Raw genomic sequence first — 27,253 nt, forward strand, 5'->3', positions numbered from 1 at the left:
GCACGGCGAGGGCGGCAGCACTGCACGCGGGCACGGAGGAGAGCAGACGGGAGGAGGAGAGAAAGAACGGGCGAGGGCAAGACAAAAACGCAAGAGGAGCGAGCGGTATTTGGTCCAGCTGCGGGAAAGCCCTGTTTCGCCGGCGGCTCCCTCCCCTGCAGCGGCTGCGATGCTGCCAGCCACGGCGCTGCCCTGGACGTTGCTTTTCCTCGGAGCCGCAGGTACCGCGGGGCCGGGGCGCGGGCGCTGCCGCCTCCTGCGGGGCGAACAATGGGGCCGGGCGGGCGGGCGGACCCGCGGCCGCCGCGCTCGGCGCTGCCCCGGGCTGCGGGGCGCGGGGAGGCAGCCCGCGGTGCGGGGCCCGCTCCCCGGCCGGGGTGGCGGCCGGTGCCCGCCGCCGTGCGAGCCGGCGGGCAAAGATGGCTCGGGCTGCGCGGCTTTGACAGGAGAAGGTGGAGGGGGGAGCGAGGAGGGCGTGAGCGAGCGATGCCCGTGCCCTGGGGGGCAGCGGCGGGAGGGGCGCCCGCCCGCCCGAGCCCCCTCCGCGGGCTGAGGTGCCCGCCTCGCCCGGCGCAGACAATGGAGGGGCAGGGGCGGCGAGGATGGATGCTGCGTGCGACGCGTTAATGGTGTCGCCGCGTGAGGCGGCGGCCGGTCCTTGTTGTGCCGACCGCAGTGTGAATATTAAAAGGATGCTACCCCTCAGCGCAGCGTTTGCAGCCCTCCCGCGCCATTCCCGGCAACGATGCATGAGCAGCGAAAATGCAGCGAGCGCGGGGGGGATGTGTGGGATGCGATTGCAATTTAAGGCGCGGGTGCGAGCTGCTGCGGGGAAGGGAAGGGGGGGCGGGAAAAAAAAAAAAGGGAAAAACCAAAAGCGGGGAGGGGAGGCTGCAGGGTGGCGGCTGGGAGGAGGAGAGGTGGGGACACCGCAGGGCGGAGGCGGGCGCCCCTCGCCGCGGGTCGCGGGCTCTGGCGCAGCAGGAGCGGCCGGGGAGGGGAGCGCCGGGGCGGGAGCGCGCGCGGGGCGCGCTGCGGCGGGGAGGGGTGCGGCGGCCGCGCGCGAGCCCCGTCCTCGCGCGGCTGCGGGGGGGTCGGCGGCCGCAGCCAATCGGGAGCGGGCGGGCTCGAGCGGGAACAGCCGTTAGGGGCTTCGACCGTTAACGGTCGTAACGGTCCGCAGCTCCGGCCGGGCCCCCGCCCGCTCCCGCGGCCGTTCCGCGGTGCCGCGGGCGGCTTGGGGTCGCCGCTCCTGCGCTGGCCCCCGTGCCTCCCGCAGCGGGAGCACGGCCTAGCGCGCCGCTCACCTGGGCTAATGCACCTTTGCGCTTCGGAGCGCCCCGGCCCAAGCACAGCGCTCCGAGCTGTCCGGATCGCTGCTCAGCAGAAAAGCCTGCTGCCCCCTCTCCTGCCTCTGCCACTACTGCACCCCAGTTCCACATCGGTTCTGTCAGCCTCTCCGAGATGCCTTGTTGCTTTTAAAGCGTTGTGGCCTGCGGTCCTCCGCCATGATTGTCCCCCTGTTCTTACCCTTAGAATACCATTACTGTGCCCCGCATCTCTTGTAACCCCTTCTCAGCCCGTTGTTACATAACTGCCTCTACCTACCTGCAGTTGTCGCCACACCAAAGCTGTTCCTGTCCTCATTTGTGCTCTTTTGGGATAGTTCTGTGCCCAACTCTGTGTCCTTGCAACATATCCCTCTGCTCTGCTAATTTGCTCATATCACGCCTGTTAAGTACATTGCTGTACCACTTCTCTTAACCCCTCGTTCCTGTGCTGTTCTTAGCTGCTGCACTCCCTCGTTCCCATATCGATGACGCCTTGTCTCCTCACTTCTGTATCTGTCTACCAGCACAATATCTATCACTGGCTTTTGGAACAACTGCAGCGCCCATCATGCCAGGTCACTGCCACCAGTGGGCTCTAGTCCATTGCCAAGTCACGCCACCTGTTTAGCATCAACATGGCACTCCTGATGCACAGCTCTCCCGCTCTAGGCACTGCTCCAAAGCTTATTTTATATGTTATACATTCTTAAATTCATGTTACCGCTTACTAGTGTGTGTATAAGAGGTCATCGTTCCCTTGCCTGTGTAGCCAGCCCTGCGTGTGGCTCAGCCACGCCCTCTGTGATCACTGTCCCTGCGCATATTTCATCTCAACCAACATCAGATGCCTCACTAGCCACCTAGGGAGCCAGACTACAGATGAGTGATTCCTTAGCTACAGTCGCTATTAAGCAGTCCCAGGGGAATTCTCGGCTGTGGGAGCAGAGAAGAAAGCCTCTTTTTCAAGAGAAGCAGACTGGAGGAAGAAAATTAGAAATGTCTGTGTATCGTCTGCTGCCCCACTCAAATAAATGTTTATCCAACAGAAATCCTTATGAATGCATGGGGTGCCTAGGGAACTGCACAATGGAAATGGGACTGTTAAAGATGCATAAAATAGAGAATGTAGAAAGTATTATAGAGAATGTAAAAAGTATTAAAAATCCAAAATAAAGCAGAAAGACCATGTTTAGTGAAAGCAGTACTCAGCAGTACTCAGCACCTCAGTTACGCTTTCCACGCTAAAGGACCCTTGCTTGGATTTTGGAAGCTTTTGTCTTCCTTTTCCCCCTGACCTCCCCACCCTGTGGATGAGAGAGAGAGACAGAATCACATGGACTTGGGAAGCTGGCATGTTGAAGGAGAAGTCAGTCAAAGAGGAGGCCAGCTATCGTGATCCGAATAAAGCCTAAACGTAGCTCTACAGCAGCTTAAATGTAAAGCAAGAGATAGGTGCTGATTAGTGAGGAACTTTGAAAGCAGTGTTTTTGGAGAAGTAGTTACCTGGTAGATAGAGAACAAAAGTGTCTCTTTACATCTTTTAGTATAGTTTTGTCTTTTGTATGTATTCCTGTAGCCCCCCAATAATAATGACTTAATGTATTGTTAAATTGAAATAGCATTTACTTGTAACTTAGAAGCTGATTTATGGACACAGCAGATGGCTCCTTGCCTGTCATTTGCATTCTGAGACCTATGGTTTCTGAAATAATGGGGAGTGTTTAGTATATACTTGATCCTCTTGGCATATGGACTTGAAAAGCCCTGACCTGCTTCTTGTGTTTTTTCGTTGTTGTGTATGTGCTTTCTATTTATTTATTTATTTATTTATTTATTTATTTATTTATTAAAGGGCATTTAATATAAGAGTAGTGCAATAAATTCTCTGTTTAAATCTTTGGGAGCCTTAAAAGATTGTGGCTGCTCTCCAGACTTAAAGTGCCTTCGTGTTTCCTGGCTTTTGTCCAGAAATTTAATTTATGGAGAGATCTTTCTGCCATTGGGTGTAAGTGCATTTCCTTTTTTTCTTGTTAGAGGAAGGTGTATTTTATATATATGTGTTTTTGTGTGTAGATACATATATATGCTTTTTTTTGGGGGGGGGGCGGTAAGGGTTTTGCCCTGGCTGAGTGGCAGGAAAGCAGAACAAATTGATGGGGGAGGAGGCAGGGATACTGCACCTGCTGCCATCCGTCTATAAGGAATAGTAAAAAAGCTTTCGTAAGAGACAAAAGCACGATTTCTTCTATTGTTTGAAAGGTTGTCCTGCATTTTATTGATAATTTAACACGTCGTCTGGGAGTGGTTAGGCAGAAAATGCATGATTCTGGATTTTTTTTCCTTTTTCTTTTTTATGATTTCTGTTTTTTGTTGCTCTGTCTTGGTTTCCTGGTGTGGCTCTTGGAGCATGGGTTTTGCACGGCAACGTATTTCAGTATGAATTATCCATTGATAGCAGTTCTATGCTACCATAACTCGTAATTGCAAACAGTGAGGTAAACACCATGAATATGGTAGAATATCTCTCTAGCTTGACTGGAGAAAGCAGTGTTCTTTAGGAAATTGTATCATAGCATGCATGAGGAAGTACAAAGAAGATCAAGTGGGATCATTGCAGCATTGTTATTGTTGAAGCGAAAAAATGCAAGCCTTCATTGGTTTCCTAAGTTTATACCTTAGTGAAGATCTGAAAAGCTGAGATAAGGGAGCAAACTTGGTTGTAACTAGAGAAGATGGACAATGGGAACCAGTAGTGTGCCTGCTGTCTTTCTGCAGGAGCTTTCGGTGGCAGCGAGAGCATCCGGGAGTTCCTTGACTGCGGGTGTGGCAGTCACGGGAACTACAGCTCCCAGGCTTCTCCGCGTATCTGGATGCTCCCTTTCCTGCGTGTTTTCTGATGACCTCACCTGTCAGTTTCCCTCCCGATGCTCTCAAATCTTCAAGCAGGAAAAAGGGCCACCAGGCGAATAGACTTTTGTTGGACGTGGAAGTCCCAGAAGCAAATTTGCAGGTCAGAGCTGTGCTGGCTCTGGCTTTTGTTTAGGAAAGCACACTGCCGAACTTTAAAGTCCTTGGCGATACAAAAGGATGTAAATGAGGTGGGTTTGGCGGCAGTGCCATTATACCCTTTCAGTTGCCCGTGTTGAAACGCAGCCGCTCGGCTGCAGCTGCTCATTAGTAACCTTGCCTTTTGAAGTTGCCCTGAGAGCCAAATGGCAGAGCCTGTCAGGCACTGCGAGTACGTTGCGTGGATGCGGCTGAGGCACTTGCGACCAAGTCCTGGAATGCGATTTTTGTGTATGGTTTTCCCGTTACGAAGCAGGTGCCTAAAGGAAGTGGAATGGCAAAAGGGCAAGAGTAAACTACAAGTTGCGATATTTTTTTCTTTTGCTCTTCAAGCTTAACAGCTTTCGCTGTGTTCATTTAAGAAATCGTTGAGGAAGATGAGAAGGCGGATGCTATAATTACTATCCGTATAATGAGTCAGACTTGCAGCTGCCAGGTATACCTTCCACGTATAAATGCAAGGAAAGGTTATGCCCAAACATACCAAAGTGTACTGTGGAAATGCTGATGTATTTGAGTGTGACTATTTTGGCAAAACGGTTGTTTGTCTAAATGCAGAACATGGAGGTGATTTAAGATCTGTAGGGAATCGTTGATAAGGCGTACTTGTAGAAAGTACGTAAGAGTGGGGAGCCTATCCTGTTGGGCAAATGCAAAGTGCTTTAAAATACCAGGGTTCTCCTCTGTTGAATTTGGTCCCTGGATATTTCTCTGTTGAGATAAAGCGATGTTGAGAGCAAATGTTCCGTTTTGCTCCAAAGAGAAACATGGAGGTGAAGGTGGCTTGAAGTGAGTGATACGGTTCCTTGCCCTTCATTGTAGCATTTGGAGTTTCTGAACCTCTTCTGCCTCCTCTATTAGGGACCTCCAGCACTTTTTTTTTCTTTTTTTTTTTTTTTTTTTTAAAGATGTTTAGCTCTTCCAGACTGCTTTGGAAAGCAGTGAGTCAAAATGCAGGTAGTAGAAGCACATCTTCGGAATTAAATGGAATGGAATTCTTGCAGGTTGCTTATGTTGCAGAAAGTAGAAGGGTCATTTTCTGTAAAGCCTGAGACAGAAGCAAATGAAATGGAAGCACTAAGAGCAGACAGTTTAGCCTTTACAGTAAGGCTTTGTGCAGTTTCTTAGGCAGTCTTCCGTTTCCACAGAGAAGAGGGATATCATGAAATCATCCAACAACAGCTCTACAGAAGAAGACCCTGTGAGAAGACACTTGCATAGTAAAGAACTTGCTAGCTGCACGAGTTACCCAACTTCTTTAGCCATCACACTTAAGCGAATAATTGACATGAATATCTGGGAACCATGTAGAGCGCCAAGTCCATTGCAGCTTATCTGTAACAGAAGCAAGGCAGCCATGTTTCCTTGGAAGAAATGATGTGTGGTGGTGAAGATGAGTACGTGTCACAACTGGATTGACAATGCTGGCCTTTAAATATAAGGAGTGAGACTTAGTTAGTGAGGAATCAAAATTTCAGACCCTCATTTTTTCAGTAGTTTCATAGCTAGGTTATTCAAGGCTAGATTGAAATACGATCCAAAGGATGAGCAGCCAACGTGAAATTGTTTACATAACATTGGCAAATTGGTCCTACTGTGTGGCATTATTGCGTGATCTGGTGTTTAAAAGCAACAGGGGAAACAACTGAAGAAACCTCGGAATCTGGAAGTGCGTGTTGGTGGCTCTTCTCATCCCACTAAAAAGCAGGCTGTCTTTGCATATTCATCACTCTTTCAAAGGACGTTTGCCTTATTTGCATTGTGCATGCACAGAGGAATCCCATAGCGTGTCTGAGGGGGGAAAAAAAAAAAAAGGAGGAGAGGGGATTGGAATTGTTGTTCTGAAAGGGAGTTTTATTCTGTTCAAGTGGAAATAGTGAATGCAAGAGAATTAGTGCAGTGTTTTGTAGAAGAACAGTCCCCTTTGGTCACTGCATTTTGTGTGGCGCAGTCCTGGCTTGTAAGGATCCAGAACACTGGAGGTAGGGTTAAGAGGGGAGCGACACATTGTTGGATGCTCTCACAGGGCTAAAGATAGTCCCAATTAACTGTACAAATATTCCTCAGATGAGCGGGCAACAGAGAATTAAAGCACTGTTGAAATGTGCTGAGCTGAGTGTTTGTCTTTTATGACACGTGGCCAAGGTGCTTCTGGAAAACTCGTAGAAAGTGTGAAGATGGGCAAAGTTTTCAGGTCGAATGATTTTTGGAATAAGATGTTTTCGTAGACCTGGTTCCTTCCTCTGGTAATGCGTCTTAATACTACTGCAGCTGTTACTGTGAAGCAAAGTGGGGTCACGTATTAATAAATCCTCTTACCTTTGTGTGCACTTTTTCTTCTGTTGCTCCAGCCGCAAATCCCAGAGAGGAAAATGTGAGTTGATTTTAGGGTAGACATCCTTGCAGAAGGGAGGAAGGTACCTGGTTGAGAGTGGAGTCGGGTATTTAGGAGGGAGAGGAGAAAAAAGGGAAAAGAAAAGAGAAGACAAATAAAAGAGAAAGAAAGAAAGCAAGAAAGAAGAAAAGATATTTTTGAAACGTGCACTTTGGAGAACGGGAGAGATGGTTATGTGTGCTTTATATGAAGCGCTTAAGTCTTCCGCTGTTGAGAAGTATAATAGCAAGGAATGCATACAACTAATATTGATGTTATCTTTGCCTCTGTGTTGGATAGGTACCTTACATGTAGTCACTGAATTGTTGTATAAGCTGTGGTGTTCTTGTGACAAAACAATGCATTTACAGCTGTGTGTATTCTGACAGCCTTTTCAATAATACTTTTTTGAAAGTCTCTCTGCAGCTGTGAGTCTACGTACCATTAATCAGTGTGCTTAAAACATTCATTTTGTGCATTTCAAGATCTAGTGTGGCAAATGTCTACTGACACTCCTGCCTAATTTGTGAAGAACGTGATGGCTGTAAAAACATATTAATGCTGGGAGGAGCATCACAATCACCACACACTTGTGTATGCCATTGTAGAAAATATAATCAGCAGCTGCTTGTCCAAGTAACTGCCTAAATAAAGCGTTATAAGCCTGGAAAATTCAAAAGAACAGACTGCTGCGAACATCTTTCAGTTGTGGCGTTTTGCAAAAGATACTTCCTTATAAGCATAACATGGTTTTAGGGATTGCACTTGACATGTGGAATTACTGTGGAGTCTCTTAAATCCTTTTGGGGTGTAATCTCCTCCTGATCGGACGGATGCAGGTTGAAGGCACTTAGCAAGTACTACACACGCCCTGGTTGGTTTGGTAGGTACTAGGAAAATGTGGGTGTATGGAGTCCCGCTAAGACAATATGCTGTATATACACACCAGGATTTATTTTTGACATTTGGTTTTGTCTGCAAGTTCTCATAGTTGTAATAAATGAAAAAAACGCAGCCTTGCAAGCTTTTTGAAGAGCTACGAAAACTGTTCAGCTTTTCCTCCTGTTATCATCACGAGCCTTCTGGGCAGTCGTTTCTCCATCCCTATTGTCCTGATCAAACCATCCCCGATAGGCGCCTTAGTTTGGACCTGTAAAGCTTCTCTGGCTTCTTTGCAGCTCGTTAACATTTTTCTCTTTTGGCTTTTGTCTTCTCACAGTTGGATTTTGGATTTTGTCTGCAGGAATAAGAAAGAACAAGCCCCTTTTCTTCCGCTGCGTATATCACTGTTTGTCCCTTAGTCGTGTATGGTTTGCATGCTTGTGACTGTAGGCATTTTGTCTGCCACTGAAAAGCTATCGGTTGTAGAATATGTCCAGCCTTGGTCTTGAAGCTGTGTTTTGCTTGAGCAAGCCCTGTAGCCTCTAGGAAGGGAGACGGTGGGTGGAAGAAAGGTTTGGTTTACTATGCGCTTGCTTCCTAGCTTTGCCTTTTGCCTTTCTGTGTGTGTGTGTGTGTGTGTGTGTGTGTGTGTGGATTGGCTTTGGACAGGCAACCCGGTCTTTTAAAAATCTGTTTCTCTGTAAAATTTCATAAAAACACTTCATTTTTGCAGGAAGTTTGTGCTCAGGGACAAAATACGTGCCAAGTGCAAAGTACTGCTGTGCGTGCTTGTGTTTATAGCTGGAAGAAAGGTGTCCTTTTCTTCTTCAGGCTAGCATGGATGTCAGCTGTAGATTAATGCTACCTAGTGAACTGCTTCTGCTCGTGGAATGGAAGCTGTTTTGCGTGGGCACTTGGAAAGGTGCATCCCCTTCAGCAGGATGCGTTCATTCTGAGCAGAGAGGTGCCTATTTATGGCCTTACTCTTGCTCGCTTTACCTTTGCATGCAGACCTTATGGGGAAAAGTCTCCGTTCAGACACGGCTTCAACTGTAATGCACAGCACTGGAAGTCATACGCAGTAACCGGGAGGGCATCTGTCTCACCTGCTCAGAGACAGCGGGTTGAGGATGTATGTGAAACGGTCATTCTGTCAATAGGAATAGTACAAAGGGTTCCACACAGTTGCTCAGATTGGGTGAATATGAACGTGGATCTGCGGACTGCTTTTTGCATGAGCGAGCATTCCTCGGAGTTGCAGTGACTTGTGGCAATCTTTCCCACACCTGCTGAAAAAAGCAGGCATTCCCCTTAGCTAGAATGGGGTGGAAGGAAAGTGGCCTTGTTAGGAAGCATTTTTTTTCCCCCCCACCTAGGACTTCCTTCACTGCTCAGCGGAAAAGCATTAGAGCTAATGTTCCGCTTCCGATCGTGATTTGCAGTGGAAGTTTAGTGAGAGTTTTAGGAAATATGTGTATACAACGACCTTCGCCCTGGTGAAAGCTCTGCTCTTTTCAAGAGCAATACTATTGATTATCAAAACACTTGAACTATCCACATTCCAGTGGCTTCAGAATGAAAATTCTCTGCTTTACTTATCCCTGGGAGACCTGAACATCATCTGATAATGCGTTAGGCGAACTAAGACCTGTCACACACGGTTTGTTCTTTCCCTTGGCCTCTTGAGAAGTTTTTACTTTGAGAAGAAGCTGATGAGATAAGTGTCTGAAGTAGGCGTACCTTGGATTTCTCCTCTTCGTTGTGTGTAGCCGCAGGGCAAGCACGCTTCAAATATTTTTTTATATTGCTGGCGGTGATTTGTGTTTGAGTGAAGAGCACTAGCCTGGTTTTGCTCTGGCATTGTTTTATAGCTCAAATAATAAGCAGTTGCGCTCAATGAGAAAACTGTAAAGGCAGTCCTGCTCTCCTCATGAAAGCAACTGCAGTCTTTGGAATATGTACGCTTGAAGTTTTCTGGTAGGCTACCTTTGCTTTAGGTATTCTCCACCTTTTGAAAATGATGATCCTCAGAGAACTCGCTGAACGTGCCATCTACTTGGAGAGGAGAGTGTTTCCTGTGCTCTTTATTTTAAAATTTATTTCAGCTAAAAGAAACCTTCTCTAGATGGAGAGTACTTTTATGGCTATGGATAGCACAAATATGGACACGGGACAAATGGGAAACGAGCTGTTGAGCATTCCCGTTGGTGTTACCCTTCGACTGAAAGTTCTTCTGTTCTCGCGGCTCTGTAGCCAGCTCAGAGTTCTGCAGGACAGCTGCCTGTAGAAAAGCAGAAGTGCTTGGGGGTTCGCAAATGGTGTGCGTTACGCTCCTGTGCTGCTTTACTTATTGCTACCATGTCTCATGTGTGCAAGTGTATTTGTTAATGGGGCGTACTGAACTAATTGCAAGTATTAAAGATATTTCCTTACCTGAGTTTTTTTTTTTTTTTTTTTTCTTATTTCATTATTCTTGAAGACTGTAATGAGTACGGTAACCAGAAGACTTTAGCTGAAGTGATGAGTGACAGCAATGCTGCTGATTCCCTAGGAATGTAGCACTTTAAATGGATTAGAGCTAAAAATACCTCTGCCTGACATTGCATCAGATCTACAAGTATTTAAAAGCATTTGCGTATTTGCTGTAAATTTTGAGAATTCGGCATTTGAACTAAGCGATAGTTTTGTAAATGCAAGCTTTTGGGGGAGTCAGTATTAGCGTCGGAATATATAAATGTTGGAAGCAACACGACCATGCGTTTTCTCAAGTGGTAGCCCATACAATAAGTGTTTCAGAGAATCTAATCTTTATGTGCAGCATGTAGGATTCCACTCTTTACATCATAGGCTCATTCCGGTTGGAAACGACCCGCGAGATCATCGAGTCCAACAATCATGTGGAATAAATATAAGTGGAAGCCTTAAGAAAAATCGAGCTTTTATTGCAACTACGGAGTGGCTTGGCAGTTTTTAGTACATCCAGCACTTTTAGTATTTCATGCGTAACTGCGTTGTGCTTCCGGTGATCTGCCCTGCCTTATGTTTGTACAGTTTTGTGCTGACGCACGACTAAAATGTGGGTGCATGAGGAAAGAAAGGGGCATAGCTTACACCAGTAGAAGAGGAATGGCGGGCTGGCTATTGGGGTTTCTCTCAAGGAAATTACAGTAAAGTTCACATTCCTAAACCGTCCTTCTTTTACTGATCGATTCCAGTGCCAACAGTTCCACCTGTAGCTCCTGGTTTTGTTAAAAGATGGCGTTTTGAATTTTGCTGAATTTTGTTAATTGATGCTTGTTGGCTTGAGATGTTGCAAATAACTGAGTGATGTTTTTTTCTGAGGAAAAATGCAATTGTGCTACTTTGTGCTTCTTGAAGTCAAGACCTTCGTTGTCCCACAGGAGCGTCTTCTGGTTGAAACTCCAGGAGCTGGCTCAGTGCTGTTTGGGCTCTGTTCGCTTCGTCAGTCCTCGGACAGAAAAGCACAGTCATTGGTGATTGCTGGGCAAACACCTTTGATTTGCCTTCTGCCTTTTGTGACTAGGCTCTGGTGTTATTATCCGACGGGACAGTGTGGGCAGCATGTCTCGTGCCAGATTGCTGCCTTGCTTATAATTGTGTGAATCACACGCAGGTCTAGTGGAAGGAAGGTGGCTTTGGTGATGCTCTCTCTATAACATCAGGCATAGCATCATCTTTTCATTAGAGAATTGTGTAAAGCTTTCCTTTCACGGGGCAGGTTAGTAAGCTTACCAGTCATCTACGATGCACTACTGCAATAGTAACGGCAGTATCCTGAGCTTGTAACGGCTTATTTGAAGTCTTGGTGTGCTTGCAAAAGTGTTGAGACCTGGAAACCTGGAAGTATACAATCATTCAGTATTGTCTTTTTTTTTTTTTCCTCTTTTTTTCTTCTTCCTTATATGGTGTGTGTGTGGTGGCACAGCTGTGCTAAGTTGTGCTACTCAGGCCTTCTTTTCGAAACTTGTGCAGGAAAGAAAGAGTTACAAAGTGATAAAATACTTCCTTTAACACTCAACAGAGCACTCTTGTGAATTGCGGTTCCCTTTTGTTCTAAATGATTACAAAGTTACTGGCCGCGCGGTCAGTAGCTTTGAAAATGAGTTGCTGGCCAGGTGGAGACGTGCATTGGCGGTTCTTCGGTGTTTCTACGGATTTCCAGAGGCTGAGAAACCTTAAACCCCCTAGTGCACCTTGTGCTGGAACTTTGGTCACTCTGCCCTCCGGGGATGGTAGATCAAGGCGCTTCAGTTTCTGTGTCCTCTTGGTAGTTACAGAGATCGTAAGCTAAAAGCTGGGGGAAGCAGGTAAAACGGGAAAGCCCAGGTCCGGGTCAACAGTCTGGAAGCCACTAGGTGGCACTAATGTATTGTGCGGTGGGTAACCTTGCTTTCTCCGGAAGAGCAAATGCCGCTTGTGAATAGTGGTGGGAGATGTAAATTTTGGAATAGCATTTTGGAATAAATAAGGCTACATTAAAAAAGTGAGGATCAGCACTGCAGCTATATATTTACTTTGTATATGTATGGGTGCGGTCCCTTATTGCGCCGTGCTTCTGTAGTGGAATAAGGAACCGCTGTCTCAGGTGGGCCGGGCAGAGCGATGCGACAACTCTTGGGTGAATATCTAAAGCTGGGAGGATGTGTCAGGAGAGGTGCTTGCCCAGGTGCTTGCCCGTCTCCCGCGAACGCCGCTGCTGGTGTCAGAGGCCAGAGGGTGGGCTGACAGCTCTTCCTGCCGTCCGGCCTGGCTGTTGCGTTCTGATCCTGAATGACAAGCGAGGACAGTGAGAATGTTGATGGTGTAACATGCCGTGCTTTTACCCGTTGCCCTGGCTGTTTCGGAGGGACTTGCAGCAATACCAGAGGAATGTCTGAAAGGCTTGGATAAGATAGTACATGACTGATGTGTGCTTTAGAGTGCAGCAGCTACCGATGCTTCAAAGGTCTGTATGAATTATGCTACTGCTAATTACAGATAGTTTATATTTGTAAAGGCTGCAAACATTACCAGTCTTTCCCAACAGGATGATGCCCTAAGTGGCACTGCAAATCATTCACAAAAAGTCTCAAATGTGGCTTGAGTATGTGAAGAAAGAAGAGGCTAAAGAAGTCTTGGTATAAACAAGCCAGTAGGAGAGATTTCGGGGTCTTATATGAGGATATGTGTTAAAGAACACTTTGCTCTATCGAACGGTAACGTAGGTTCTTCATCTGATCTTATTTTCCGTCAGGCTGGGTTTCCTATAAGCAATGTTGTATTTTAGCCTCTCTTGGCTTGCAGTCCACCATGTATTTCTCTGCAGTGCAATGCAAGATACATGGGTTCCTCTTGCAGGGTGTTTTTGTTTTTATTTCTCTCGTATATTGCAGATTCAGTTGTTAGTCTGACTTCCAACCTGCAGTTCTTCAGCTGGCACAGCCCAGCCTCCTGCCAGCAAAAGTGGCAGGACTTTTTTCCTCTCTGCTTTTTTTCTTTTCTTAGTGCCATTAATTTGGACATGCATTTAAGGGCTTTAAGAGAGTGATCTAATTAGATAGCCATTGGTGACCACTGTCACAATTGTCAAAGTCTCTGCTAGTCAAAGTGGTTCAGTTTTGGGGTAACCACTACAATCCCATAGAGACATCCCTTACGGAATGCCATTTTTAGGGAATTTGTGAAAATACATTACCCTTCTGTGTCGCAATGAGCACGTTTCCCAATAACTTTCTCCGCTGTCATCTTTTTCTCCGTTCTTCCCCATTACTGCATCTACTTTGCAGGACACTCTTCCCAAATTTTCCCTTTTGATGCTAAGGCCCTGAAAAAGATGCAGCTGTATCAATGCTGTGTTACTACCTGTGCCATGTTAAGTGTGGCTGCACGTGTTTGGGAAAAGGTTTTGTCTTTGGAGGCCGGTTGGGGACCAAGTGTCTGCTTGGACATATCACATAGCTAAAGGCAAATGAGCCTGGACAGGAGAAATTTGCTGAAGCGGATCGAGGTCTGTTTGGTTTGTTCTGTTAGGATAATCCATCAAGACTGGCAGCTGAAGTTGGTGGAGACATTGGGGGGTGAAGGCAAGGTTTCTTTTCTGGAACGGGAGGTGGAATAGTAATCTGTCCTCGGTCTGTCTTTGGAAGCAAATGGGAAACACTACGCCTGTAAAGTTGCCAGGGAAAGAATTTTGAAGGAAGGTTTGACGTTTTCGTTCCCCTCTTTTTTTGCATGCCTAGACGAACCGGGCAACTACGTCAGGTCCTTTTCTTGTAGAGAAACTTGTGTGGTACTTAGCAGAACGCTGCTGCAGAGCCAGCCGGGGAAAGCTTCCAAACAATCCAGGCCAGGCGTATGAAAGAAATGAAAGAAGAGGGAGTAAAATAAGAATGCCTAAGAAGTGCAATGAGTTCAGTGAGCTCTGCATAGTTCTTCTAGTACAGTTTGCGTTTGTGTAACGGAGGACAGTGCTAGAGGTCGCCGATGTGTTGGAGATAGCGATCGTAGGAAGAGGAATTGCTAAAGGGCTAAGTGCTTCCTGCTTTCTTTCCAAGTGAACGTTGGAATGCATGTCATCTGAATCCAGAGGCTCTTAGGGGATTGCTTATTCCCCGCAAGATTATGCAAGGTTATGTCAAGGTGGCACCACAACCCGGTTCCTGGACCTGAGGAATTACATGTGTTTAAACCGAAGAGGACAATTGACAGCTGTGGAGGCGGTTCTGTTTTTCCTTCTGGGCTTTTGTTTTGCTTTGTTCCTTTTTCGTTGAAAGAAGAATGCAGAGCATGAGTGTAAGCGGTAGATTAAGCAGAGAAATGGGGTCCTCATGCATTTGACATGCATGTGCCTATTAAGGAAAGGCTTAGGGAGAGAACACTTGGGCTCCATCGTGCTTGTTTGTCATGTGCTTTCTTTGTTTGGCGATCTTTGATTTTGACTTCTCCAACTCGGATTTGCTTTTGCCGTTTTCTGGCACGAGAGGGGACGTTTCGTTCTACTCCATCCCTGCCCCTAAAGAATAGGGAAGAAAAATGCCGAGGAGCAGGGGAAGGGAGGGGAGATAATGCAGTTATGTCCAGTTAAAAGCTAATCATGTCCCCTGTGAGCCATGTCTATTTCATTACACAGTAATGCTTTAAAGTTAGAAAACTGTTTATGTCATTTCTAACTACTCAAATTTAGGCAAAAGCTTTTTGGTTCCCTTGAGTCCTGCCCATTAAACTGCTCAGTAGTGTGCTTTGATGTCTCAGAGGGACAGGTGGATTGCCTTTAGCTGTCTTTATATGCATTTCTAGCTGTCTTTGTATGTATTTCTTCATCTTCATTTGGGAGATTTGGTAAGATGATAGGTTCGGAGGCTCAAGCTGCAGCATTTTGTTTAACCATATTTAAATGTCAGTGAAATCTGTTGATCCGCTGGAAATCTTTCAGATCTTTAGTAAAGACCTTTCCTTCCCATTGTGGAACCTAAAGTCTCGGGCCAGATTTGTCTTACAGGTAGGATGGAGCTGTACTAAAAAAGTACTGTACTAAAAAGCTCTACTAAAAATCTTTCTTTCTTCTTCTTTATTTTTTTTCCTTAAAAAAAACGAAGAGCAGCTGGTATGAAATACACGTTAAAGCAGTCTTTGGTACAGACTCCTTTTTGCTGGGCTGACATTTCCTGTGCAACTGTCATATGCAGCCAAAGAAGAGAAAAACGGAAATACTTAAATGCCAGCATCACAAGATGTATAGCAATCCATTCATCCATCTACCCAGAAAGCACTTCCAGGAAAAGTTGGAGCCAGGCCTTAAATTGGCAGCAGTTGCCTGATTTCCCACCTCCCCCCCCCCGCCCCCATCAATTCACTTAAATGACAGTCCTCTGTGGAGCAAGGTCTTGGCTAAATTTCCCTGTTTTGCGGCTTACCAAAGCACTTGAGGCACGATTGTTTCCACTTGATATGAGGAGCTTGAGAATACCTGCTTTCTCGGTCACGGACAAGGTTTTGTCGCGCCTGCAGTTTTACCACGTGTGGCAGTGCTCGATTTTTCATGGGAGGAGGAGAGAAACCTTTTATTTCGTTATTTAAAAGCAATCCAAGTGGTATTCCTGGTGAAGGTGTCGGGCGAAGTTCTGTGGTGGAAGCAACCGCCGGAAGTTGCTGGCTTTGCTCTAGTGGGTACCGTGGGGAAGCGAGTGCGTCCGCTGGAGCAGTTCGCACTGCTCTGCCAGGAAGCTTGCAGCTGTCTCCAGCGTGGCAGTGCCCAGACTCGGGGGATTTCGTAGTGGCGGGAGCAGCTGATTTTGTGCAGTTGGCTGCAGTGGAAGGCACGCTCTTTTGTGGCTAGGGGGTCGGTCAAGGTCCGGGAGGCAGTGTTTTCCCCCTTCTCTGGTGGGGTGCTCTTTGCAGCCTCAAAGGAGTAGAGCAGGAGGACTGTAGTCCTGGAAGAAGTTGTCTGGCTGTGAGGTGTGAGGGAGTCTGCCCAGGCTCTCTTTGATGGCAAAGCTTGCCAGCGCTGTAAATTAATTGTAGCTTTTAAAGGTTGGATGGAGAAAGAAAATCACCATGGACTTTTCAGGGAAGGAGAGATTCTGTTAAAGGAAGGGAACATGTTTGTTCCGAGTGGGTCGTATTTGGTTTTCTGTTCTTTTATTTGGTTTTGTTTTGCAATTGCTGTAGCCCGGTGCCTTTGTGGGGCTGTGGGGAATGCTTTTAGACTGTTTATTAAAATGTCTTTTTTCTTTCTTCCTTTTTCTTTCCCTTAGCTATGTTGTCACTGCCATTCCCGGTTGATTTCTTTGTCCTTCTGCACTTTAGTGTCATGCAGAAGACACGTTTTTTTTTTTTTTTTTTTTTTTTCCCGAAGGAGTATAGTGCCGTTAGTTCAGCATGTGTCATAGGGAGCGATAGTGAAGGGCCTTCCCCACCCTGACAGTGCGCCCAGCGAGACCTGTCACTGTCTTGCTGTTAGTTTTTAGGAAGTACAGATTGTGTTTATACTAATTTTTATACACAGATTTCTGTATAAATGCTGTCATAGTTCTCAAGTCATTCATACTAACTTCTGTGGAGTTTTTATTTTTAGTAAATGTTGCCAGACGAAATGCTATGCATGTGAACTACGTTCTTTGCACATCTGCTCTGAAGGGGGACTCACTTGAGGTCATTTTGCTGGAAGGTCTTAAAGCTGTAATTAGTAGCAGTATTGTCACTGTGCCACTAATGAGGAGGACAGTGTGGCACAGAGAAAAAATGTGTTTATTTGTTATTCAGCCTCGGTGGAAGCTCCTACAGTCTGAAGGATTTGGCTTGAAGCTCGGGCTTCATGATGCCACGGGATGAACAAGAGAGCTATTCTTCTTTATCGCAGCTTTCCTAAGGAGCTAATATGTAGAACAAAAGCATACTGATACTTCTCTCAAAATGTCTTTCATATGTCTTCTTTAGCTTCATGTGCCATCCAGTAAATGGGACAACATCCATACGCTCCCTCTTCCAAGTCGCTCCCAAGCCGTGAATAACGTGCCTCTTTCGAGAGGAATTGTGCCGCGGTGGGGCTGTGTGAGGCTGGCTTGAAGACCTCTCGCCTCTGAAATGCCACGGGTTAGCCTCCACTCAGCCCCACGCTAAGGGAGGCGCTGAGCTTTCGTGCAGAAGACCCTTCCCTCAGCCTTGCTGTAGCAAGGATCCTTCCAGCACCGTGCTGGCTCCAAGCACACCCTGGGCTTGGCATATGCTTCCGTCGGCCCCTGACTGCCTGGACCCTAGTACCTCTTGTTCCTCTGGGAGAAGCTTCAGGGCAAAGCAGTAAGGAAGGGAGCAGCCTTCAAGGTGCGGAGAAGTGAGGGGGAAGCGAGGTCTGTTCTTCCGTTCAGAGCGCCTTGTTATTCCCCAGGGAGAGGTACTGTCCAGTGATGCCCGAAACTGTTACCCGGCGTGGGAGAGAGAAATAGTGCAAATAAATCAGCAGGAGCTCTTCGGTGGCACGTTGCAAAGGCTCCTGTGCTTCCTTTAGCCCCCCTGACATGGTAGCAATGTAAAGCGCTTCTGAGAGAAATGTGTTACTTTTCCCGGGTCCAGTATCCTTATGGGAGTGAGATGTCCAGCGACAGAAGCATGGCAACCTTTGATTCTTGCATGGCGAGTAATCAGTTAAAGTGGGTAGACTTTTAGAAAGTAGAAGAGGATTAGATGCTTAAGCCGAGGGTAATCTGCTCCCTGTGGTCTTCTGAAAGATTGTTGTCCAGACTGTCTGTCCAGCTGTCCTCCTGCTTGTTTAGGAGGAGCAGGATTTTGGAGGGAGGAGGAGGCTCAAATAAGCACTGCTCTGGTACCTTCACAACGAGCTTGGGCCCGCTCGGACTCTTCTGCATACACAGTCGTCGCGTTCTACTCTGCTGCTTGCCGAATGTTTGCTCGTGGATCTGGACTGATGCCAGCTCTAGTCCCTGGTTTACAGGAGTTGTCTGTCGGTAGCTCGCGCATTTCTTGATTCTTTTGATATGATTGAGGGTAGATGTTTATTAGTTTAGAGAGTCGAGCGGGTGTGGTTTGTCCATTGCGGCAAAAGCCACCGTGAGCAGTCTGCGCGGCAAGAATATGTTCTGCAGAGCTGGTCCTGGCTCTTTGCTGTTAACCGTGTGTGTTCTGTAGCGATGTTTGAATAGGCCAGACATGCTTGCTCCGTCAAATCGAGGGAACCAAGGGAAAAGAGACATTCGCGAAAGAATTTTAGGCGCGTGTTGTAAAGTACCGACAACTGCAGAGTGGGAAAAAGTAGGTCTACCTCGCGTCTCGCCTCTCTGTGCCGAGCTCTACTTGTCCGAACTCGGTGAGCTTCGCTCAGGCACACCTCATCTGTAAGGAGTAATGTGCTCGTGCACCACAAAAGCGATGGTACGATGATGTCCTTCTGAAAACAGAGCAAAAGTTTGTTTACCTTGGTGGTATCAGTCCTGAGGCTTGACAGTGGAATTCCTTCCTGAAGCGGCAGGCAGTGAACGGTAGCTTGAGGGCCAAAGGTTTCCCAGAGGCTCACAGTTCACAATCGGGAAGGCACCGCTGCATCTGACTGCCGACAGTGGCGGTTGGCCGCATGTACGACAGAGGCCGAGGAGCAGCTGAGCTGTATCCTGGGGGCTTGATTTGCAGTCTGACATATCCGCTACCGGGCCATCTAAACTTACGATTAAATGCTGCTTACTAGCCTGAGGACTAGCATCTGAGCATGCTCTCTTTTCCTCTTGGAAGAGGCACTGAGGACACCGCGTACGGAATACAAGTGCAGCTGCTTTTCTCGCATGTGCTTTAACGCCCGGTCGCATCATGTGCTGGTAATAGTTCCATTTATAACACGTAACAATGCAGTATCTGCTTGTGAGGGTGTAATGAATGAATGTGGGATTCAGTTTTAGAAAGCTGCTGCATCCATTTGGAAGGACTGTAATTGTAGACATCGCCACATTCTGCCAGAGAATAGGGTAATTCAGTTCTTATTAGAAACGTTCCCGTTCCCACACAAATAATCTGGTTTAAGGCAAAGAGAAGAAAGCTGTCAGATGTGAATCCACTTTGGAAGGGCGTGTAGGGGACAGTACATACCGCTTTCTTGTCATGGTTCTGCACAGAAGAAAAGCACGTATCGATCCTGCGTGCAGTGTAGTGCTCATTTCCCAGGAAAGGAAATGTGTTCTCCCCTCGGAACCGTTCGCATTAATCATCTGCAAAAATAAACCATTGACTTAATGGTCGCTCTACTACTTTCTGACGTGATGTTTTGCTGAGGGGTTTTAAATAATTCCAGCTCCGCTCTGACGACTTTGGCTTTTTGCCTGCTCTGCTCTGAAGGCTCGTGTTCAACCAGACTGCCATAGCTGTGGGTCCGTGGGGACCCCAGCACTGATGTTGGGGAAATTCCAGCTGCTTAGGCTGCTCTCTGGTCCAGTGGGACCCATCAGGGCTTGCTCAGTTTTAAGTAATGGGAAATACGTGATTGAGCCTCAAGAGGTAGGTCGCTTTCCACCAGCAGTATGGCTGGAGCTGCTTGGGAGCATTCACCTGTTTGTTTATTGCAGGCGTTCATTTGGAGGTTTCGAGGCGAAGCTTGCTGAGAAGGCCAGTAATTCTTATGTAACACAGGTGCTGTTTAAGAAAACGAGCAAGAAAAACCCCACCGCTATCAGGGTTGTGGGGGGATAACCCGTCAACTAAAACGCTGAAGAAGTGCAGCATGCCACAGTTGCTGGGTTTTGGCTGGAGAGAAGGCTATCTGACGGAGTGGCACCACAGGGCTTTTCGACGGTATTGATCGTATGGTCAGTAATCCTTCTCCTCTGTTCTTGCGATCTGAAAGGTGTAACAGGATTTGGAGGAGCTCTTAGTTACTGAGTCAGCACTGGTAAAGTGCTTGGGTGTATGCACATAGGGAGAAGGTTGTCAGTTTTATCACTGCTTGCTTATCAGTGTCTTTACTCCCTGGAAGGTGATTGCAATATGGCAAAGAGTCCAGAGGCACTTTCCTTTCTAAACTTCCTTTCCCTGGGCTTCAGAAATGCACTTACTTGTGCAGAGGCCTCCACCCTAACAAAGGGCTCTTTGAGGATCCTGTGCTACTCTTGCATTCCCTTCTTTCACATGAAATTGAGGGCTGTGATTTACTGCAGTGACCTGAGTGCTCTCATTTCTGGCTACTTGTTTTCATGCCCCATTCTTTGGGCGCTTTAGTTATGCTAACGTGCCACAGGGAATATGCGGGATAGACTGGCGTCACATAGGCCAGAGTACTGGTTAGTGAAGTTACTGGAAGGAATTAACTGAAAAATAGGTATTTTGTTTTCCGTGTTTCTTCTTTTTTTTCCCTTTCCCCTTAGATACTGAAGTCTTCCGCTTTTCATTGACTGAGGAGAAGGGATGATGCTTTTAAGATTTTTCTTTTTTTTTCTCCCCTTAGGAGTCCGTGGGTTAACCACAGGAGAATCCCTGAAATGCAGATGATGCCCGAATGTACGGGATGTGGCATGAGAGGAGATTTGCTGTGCAAGACTACCAACTAGAGCACGGGGTGGGTGCCGATGGCCTCCCTGCAGGAGGGCAGTGTTACAGGATGATTTGGCAGGAAGTTTGAGAGCATCGCACAGTCGGGGCCGTCTTGCACTTCTCCTGTTTTCTCCCCCTCTTGGAATATTTCCTCTAGCAGGTGGTTATTTCGGAAAGCGAGGAATGCTGTTCAAATGCAACGTGATAGTGCTCCTTATCGCAAGGAGAATGAGCGAGCTAGTGCTGTGAGCCTAGCATCGGAAGCCTTGGCTATCCCTTAGAGTTTCCCTCGTGGAAATGCTCAGAGGCCGCAGAGTGAGGATCTCAGGATCCGCAGCCCAGAGCTGCCACAGAAGGCGTGTGATGGGGCCCCATAAACTGCCGCACTATTGTGAGTGAGATTGACACTGCAGGCAACCATTGTGGGAAGTTCAGCACCTTCCGGGAAAGTGGTGGTAATAGGAGGGGAGGGTACAGCTGGCAGACTGCTTGCCGTTCGGCTCTTTGGAAGGGGCTTCCCCTTTGGGAGCCTGGTTTTTGGAGAGCACGCGGATGTCTGCGTTTTTTCCAGCGGGTAAGGATGGGGGTGGTGGAGGAAGGCAGAGCTGGCTACCAGACTCCAGCGCGAGTTTAGGAGTGATGCCAGTTAGACCCCTCTCTGGGAGACTGTCTTTGTAAACTCTAGGCTGTTTCTAAGAACTTGCATGGTACCCCTTATGGCAGCTCCTTAATTACAGAGTGATGCAAACCCGCCTTAATGAATTGAGAGAACTTGTGTGGTAACAATGGAGAATACAACCAGTTGTTCTGTCTGTGCTTCCCTTACCTGTGATCATGCTGGTGTTGGATCATTGGAACATTGACAGTCAAGCTATTTTCCTACAATATTGCCTGGCCTACAGCTAGCTTAGTCTAGAAGCACAACAGGAGAAAAGGCAGCCTTTACCAGAGTGCAGTTGTAAATAAATCACAGCGTGCGAGTGTAACGCAGAGGCAACAGAGAGGGGCTGCCTGCAGGTCTTGCCCTTGTCTGTTGTTTGCTGTTCTTTTTGGTTGGCCACGGGCTCTTTCTCTTCCTCTGCTTTTAACCTACCCTTGTCTTTTTGTCTTGTCCTTTGCATTACCAGAAACAGGAGCTCCCGTGTCACTGTAAACTTAGCATGCCAACTAGTTTGAATAGCTGAGTGCACTGAGAGCGAATGCGAAAGCTCAGAGTATCCATAAATTCTTCGTCATGCCATCCGGCAACAACACGAATTCTCCTTAGTGTGATTGCTGGGACAGGGGAGTGTTTGACCCTGTTGCTTGATGTAACCATTAGCTTGCTTGGCTTGCTTCAAAGCCGACTTAGATGTGCTGTGTTTACCTTCTGCAGCCAGTGATGTAGTGCTAACGATGCTGCATTCATTACCATCCTAATGAAGCCTCTTTCTTCTTCAGGTTTCCTTCGCAGGACAGTTCATTTAGGTACCTTAGTCTCTGGCTCGCTCAGTGTTTGCGGGAAGTATGGCTTGCTTTATGGCTTTTGTTTGTATTGTGAGGGGGAAAAAAGGGCCCTTGAAAGCCAATCGCAGTTGGTCTTTTTGCGTTTTTTCAGTTTGCATTCGGCCTTGTGGCACCTAAGTAGATCTGTCAACAAAAGGATACTGTAAGTTGCTTAAAAGTACTAGTTGCCATCCTCCTTAAGGGGATTCTGGGAAGGCTTGGGGCTCTTAGTTTCGGGAATCTTCCTTGGGGTAAGCTCCTAGCTTGAATTTCTTTGTGAGAATTCCCTTGCTCCCTTCCCCCGCTGTTCACACACACTGGCTTGCTATTTTTAGGTTATGCGTTCATTTGGTTTTTCGGTCTTTTTATTCATGTTATGCGCTCATTTGGCATTGCTTTGAGTGTCAAACGGTTAACGGGTATCTCCTTGCTACCTGTCCTCCTTAGAGCTGAAATGGTATAGGAACGCATGCATGAGAGAGAAGGCGAAATGACAAGGCATTTTGTAATTCGTACAAAAAACAAAGCAAGACCTTCTAAAAGGCTGCAGCGCTGACAATAACAAAGTTCTGTTTATTGCTCCCGCAACAGAATAGTGCTTTACAGGACATTCGCTCTGAGGCAGAGGCGGAAGACGTTTTGAACTTGCTGGCCTTCAGCTAAAAGAAGCTGCAATAGAGCCCGTTTCCCGTCTGCTTCAGACCACTGCTTCGGGTCTCTGAGGTGGAATAGGTGCGCCCGCATCAGACCCAGGTGAAGAAAAGGCAAAACCTTTTAGAGATCTTTTAGAGAGGCGAGGGCTCTCTTGGATATCTGTCAGGATGCACTGGACTTGAGACTTCAGAAGAAGGTTCTCTTAATTGCGTGATTTGTGTCTCTTAGGTAGGGTGCCTTCTACTCGCTCCTCTCCTCTCCTGCTCCCCTCTGCCCCTCCCTGTAACCAAATAGCAGCAGTAATTAAAGGAGAAAGTTGAGGTGCGGAATCGATGTGATCAAAGGGAAATCTTCTAGAGGCCCTCACAAGCATGGGTAATGCCAAAATATCCATCAGTTGTTTCCCAGGGATTTTTATCCCCTTTGTTCCTTGAAGTGTCACAGGGTAAATGGACCGATGAGGTGTTAAAGTCTTAGTGGCTCACTCTGCAGGTCCTTGCTCGCTGTGCTGATCTCAGGGCAACAGAGGTGTCTGGTAGACGGCACTTGTGCTGCAGATCACGTTGCCACACTTAAGTTGAGGAGAGAGGGCCAATGATTGAAACCTTGGGCATCAGTCCCTGAGAGAGCTCGGTTGTAAACGTTGTGCTTATTTGGCCCAGCCTCACGTGCAGCACGCATTTGGGGCGAGAGGACAAAGACTGCACTTGAATTCTCCTAATGAGACATTCATTTCAAAAGAAATAATGTCAGGGAGAGGCAGTGACGTGCTGGATGGGCTTTGGACCAGTTAGGGAGCGAGCTGAGCGGCTTTCCTCAGTGGTTTCATTAGCCGTTACCGTTTTCCCTGACTGATTGCTAGGCATCACCTGCGTCATTTCATGTGAATGAAATGAAGCTCCCTCTCTCTGCTCTGTGCCTTCATCTCGGTTCCTCCCTTGAGATGCGTGGCCTGAGTCTTCGATTCCGCATCGGATCGAGTAGTGGTGACTCTTTCTGTGAGGAGCCCTTTTAAAACATGCACAGTGTGCAAATGCGGTAATGCTTTACGCTTTCGTGTCCACGTGAGCTTTTCAGCCTTGCTTCTTACAGAAGGAGCACCCTTGGATGACAGTGACTGCTCTCCTTCCGTAGCTCTTTCACATGCTGAGCGATTTTAACCAGTTTGGATACGGGGATAAGATCTCAATCGTATTGTGTTTCCACAAGATTTATGCCGGGAGTGACTCTTGCTCACCCCATCAAGAGAGAGGCTGCAGCTTGTGCTTGCTGCTTATTCGGTGAGTGAGAAAATTGGAAAATCTGAAGATCAAAAGCCTCCCTGGCTTGGTGAGAGTGGAAACAAGTGGGTCAGTGCCTCTGTCGGAACTTGGTTCCTCAATGAGCGTTTTCTTAAGGGAGAAGCTTTTCCCTTGTCGCAAGATGATTGACCAAGGTGGGGACACAGCCTGAATGTAATGGCAATCAAAAGGGCAACGGAAGGAGGAGTGCGATTTTAAGACTTGAAAGCTTCACTCATCCTAGCAAATGATGTGGAGCAAGAGACGAGGCTGTAAATCACCTTTTCCAGTCTGCAGCTCGCCCACTAGGCCGCTTGGGACACTCGGCCGCTATTGCGCTGCCTTCTCTGGCAAATGCAACCTCTGGCATCCTTCTTCCCGAGTGCTGTCCTGCGTTTGAAGTCAGTTTTGCCGCAGCGGGAAGATGAAGAAAGCAAGCGCTCCTGCTCTGGCAGAAGCACGTGCCAACTGTGAAGCACTCAGTTGTTCAGGAGGACTGAGTCCATCTTCCGACTCCTGAGCTCCTCTGAAAGGACTGGTTTCAAATGAAAGGCCTTGAGTGCTGCGCCTTAAGAAGTGTTCGGTATTTCTGAGGCTTCTTTGGACAGGCACTGCTGTTTGTGGGGTTACTTTGCGAGTGCTAGCTGAGGCTGAGGTGAAGAGTGTCAGCCTCACGGAGGTGTTTGCAGACCTGACGAAGGCCGTGAATATAGGGCAAGATAGTAGGGGGCTGTGATGCCTGTGGTTTTGGAAATAATTCCAAACCAAGAAGCAAAAAACAATTAACAGGCAGATGCAGCAGTGAATGGGGTGCCGTAGTTTTGCCAGGCATTTTCTTGTTTTGCTGCAAATAGCGATCTGTGTTCCCAGTTCCTGGCAAAGGCCTGCTGCAGTGCTGCTGGGAGCAAGAGTGGCCACGTGCACGATAAGGTTGCTAGGGAGAAAGTACGGGCCGATTTTAGTGTTTGCTCGTTTATGCCTTTGGTTATTTTTAAGGACCCAAAGCACTGCAGCTTCACTTCCTGCTCTTGACATTTCCGCTGCGGGGAATGTGTTGTTCGGTTGCAATGTTTGGTTGGCCGAAGCAGAACTGCAGGGACTTGGGATTACTGGACCTGTTTTTCGTTTCACTCGATTGCCTGCGGGATCAGAGGCGCCTCTTGTTTTACTTCTCTGCTCTGCTGCTGAGCCCCTCTTCTTCCCGGTCCTCGCAGACTGTGTGCTGGCTGCCTTTGCCTTTGCCTTTGCCTTTGCCTTGCGAGCGTGGGGAAGCCGCCTGGCTCACGTCCATCGCTTTTCAGTGTGGAATACAGAAACCCATTGTGGCTCGAGCTAAATGCAACCGTGGCTCTTGACACTGCAAGAATGCTTTCCAGACCCTCTATGGTCTTCATGACGGAAAACGACGCAGTTGTTAGAGGAGGGAGAACTGTATTCAGGAGATAGCTTTTTCGGCCATTTTGGAGTCGTGCAGCTGTGTCAAGAGGACTTGATAATATAGTAGCCAGGAGGCCCGTCTGTTTCTAATAAAACATGTCGAGAACAATGCAGAAGTGGCAGGCAGGAGCAGTTGGGTACTGCGGACTGCGGAGGCCAGTCCCCGCAGTTGTCTGCTGCTGAGTYCTTCTCTCTCTTTTTTCACAGTTTTCAAAGGGCAATCATTAGGATGAGAAGTGAGCTTCTAGCGAGGAGGAAGGGATACAGTTGCTTATCCCGCCCTCCCCTCCTGCCTGCCTGCCTGCCTGCCTACGGAGAATGCTCCTTGTGCTCTGGATGCCATTGGAAGGCTGAGTTGGAGGGTGTACTGCGTATGGTGGACACTGCGTAAGTGCTGTCCTGCAAAATGAGCCCGTGCAGAAGATCCTTAAACCTCTGCAGCATTGAGGGCAGGAGCCTTTAGTATAGATTCAGTCTGGTTTCTGTAGCCGAGCAGTGTAAATCAGTTGTCTGCTATTGAACTTTTAAAAATTCTCAGTCCTAAGATATGCCCAGGCAGGCCAGGCAGCTGAGAGTTAGAAAGGAACTTTTTTCATCTATGCTGGAGTCCAAAAAGAAAAAAAAAAAAAAAAAAAAAAAAGCTATATTATTTAAGGCATCGAGACAGTGAGATTGCTTTAGCAAGGAAAAATTCGAAACTCTGTTTAGTCTTGCTTTCACGTGAAAGGCACAGTCTGGATGGAGTGGTGCTGAACGATAATTTTTGTTTTCCCAGTTTTTCCAGATTTATATCCCAGCACCCGTATGGGTAGAGTTAATCATGGGGGAACCAGTCTGAAATGGCATGGGAGGGGAGTAGAGCGGTTAGTGGGCAGCCTGCACTCGGTTACCAGTGTTACAAAGATTGCACGAAACCTAACARTAATGTTTTTACTACGGCAGAGCTAGTGACAGAGAGGATAGGGTTTTACAAGCTTTCGTGCTGATAGCCCTAAAAGCTGCAAAGTTTTGTCAGCGCCCTGGCACTGTGCTAGGTTGTGACATGGAATAATGACACTACTCCTACGCTCTTCTTGTTAAATGTTCTYGTTAGCTCTCCTGTGCTTTTCCGGTAGCGTACAGTCAGGTCCTGCTTTCAAGTCTTCCTGCAAAAGAAATCGCAGGGGACAAAAGTCTATCTAAAGGGGAGGGAAAGCAAACAAAGCAGTAGTTTTGTTTCTTAGACCTCATCATTGCATTACAGAAGTCAGGGTTTTTTTTTTTTTTTTTTAAAAGCCATCGGCAGTTGCAGGGCTTGCAGCTAAAATCGTAGGAATTCAACATTGGCTGCTTGGAGTATAGAGGAGCAATAGTAGGGGATTATACAGAAAAGCKTTTCTGAGGTTGAGGCCCATGGGTGACTTGCCGTCCTGACAGGGCAGAAGACAGTAGGTTGAGGATGGATCGAGAGGAGTAGAGGAGATAGTACTGCATGTATTTGGTGGGAGCAGCCGGGAAGTTGAAGGGGCCTTTCTCCTCATCTTTCCCCATCCTAGAGGAGTTTGCAAGTGCCCTTGAGGCGTGTGCCTTTCCCCACATGGGAGGCATCCTAAATGAGGGATTGGTGAGGCTATCTTCTCGCCATCTGGGAAGACGAGCAAGCTATGATCATTTCACTCGTGTTCTGATGGCCCGGAAGCTAAGGCTTCGTTTGGGTCGGTGCAGCAGACACAGCAGCCTTA

The 27,253-nt window shown here is 47.4% G+C and overlaps 1 protein-coding gene across 8 annotated transcripts in view; it reads left to right on the forward strand.

Moving 5' to 3' along the window:
* NCAM1 (neural cell adhesion molecule 1) overlaps positions 1–27,253 on the forward strand; it is an 81,579-nt gene continuing 54,326 nt past the window's right edge. For 3 of the 8 annotated variants that reach the window (XM_026041005.1, XM_026041013.1, XM_026041011.1), the window contains exon 1: positions 2–221. In XM_026041005.1, the coding sequence (XP_025896790.1) occupies positions 170–221 (52 nt within the window). In that variant the 5' untranslated portion in view covers positions 2–169. Of the gene's footprint in view, positions 222–27,253 lie in introns of all 8 variants that reach the window. The other 5 variants (XM_026041008.1, XM_026041009.1, XM_026041007.1 and 2 more) reach the window with 3 other exon arrangements.

Source organism: Nothoprocta perdicaria, unplaced genomic scaffold, assembly GCF_003342845.1.
Source record: "Nothoprocta perdicaria isolate Ctin4 unplaced genomic scaffold, notPer1 scaffold_275, whole genome shotgun sequence".
Taxonomy (NCBI): domain Eukaryota; kingdom Metazoa; phylum Chordata; class Aves; order Tinamiformes; family Tinamidae; genus Nothoprocta; species Nothoprocta perdicaria.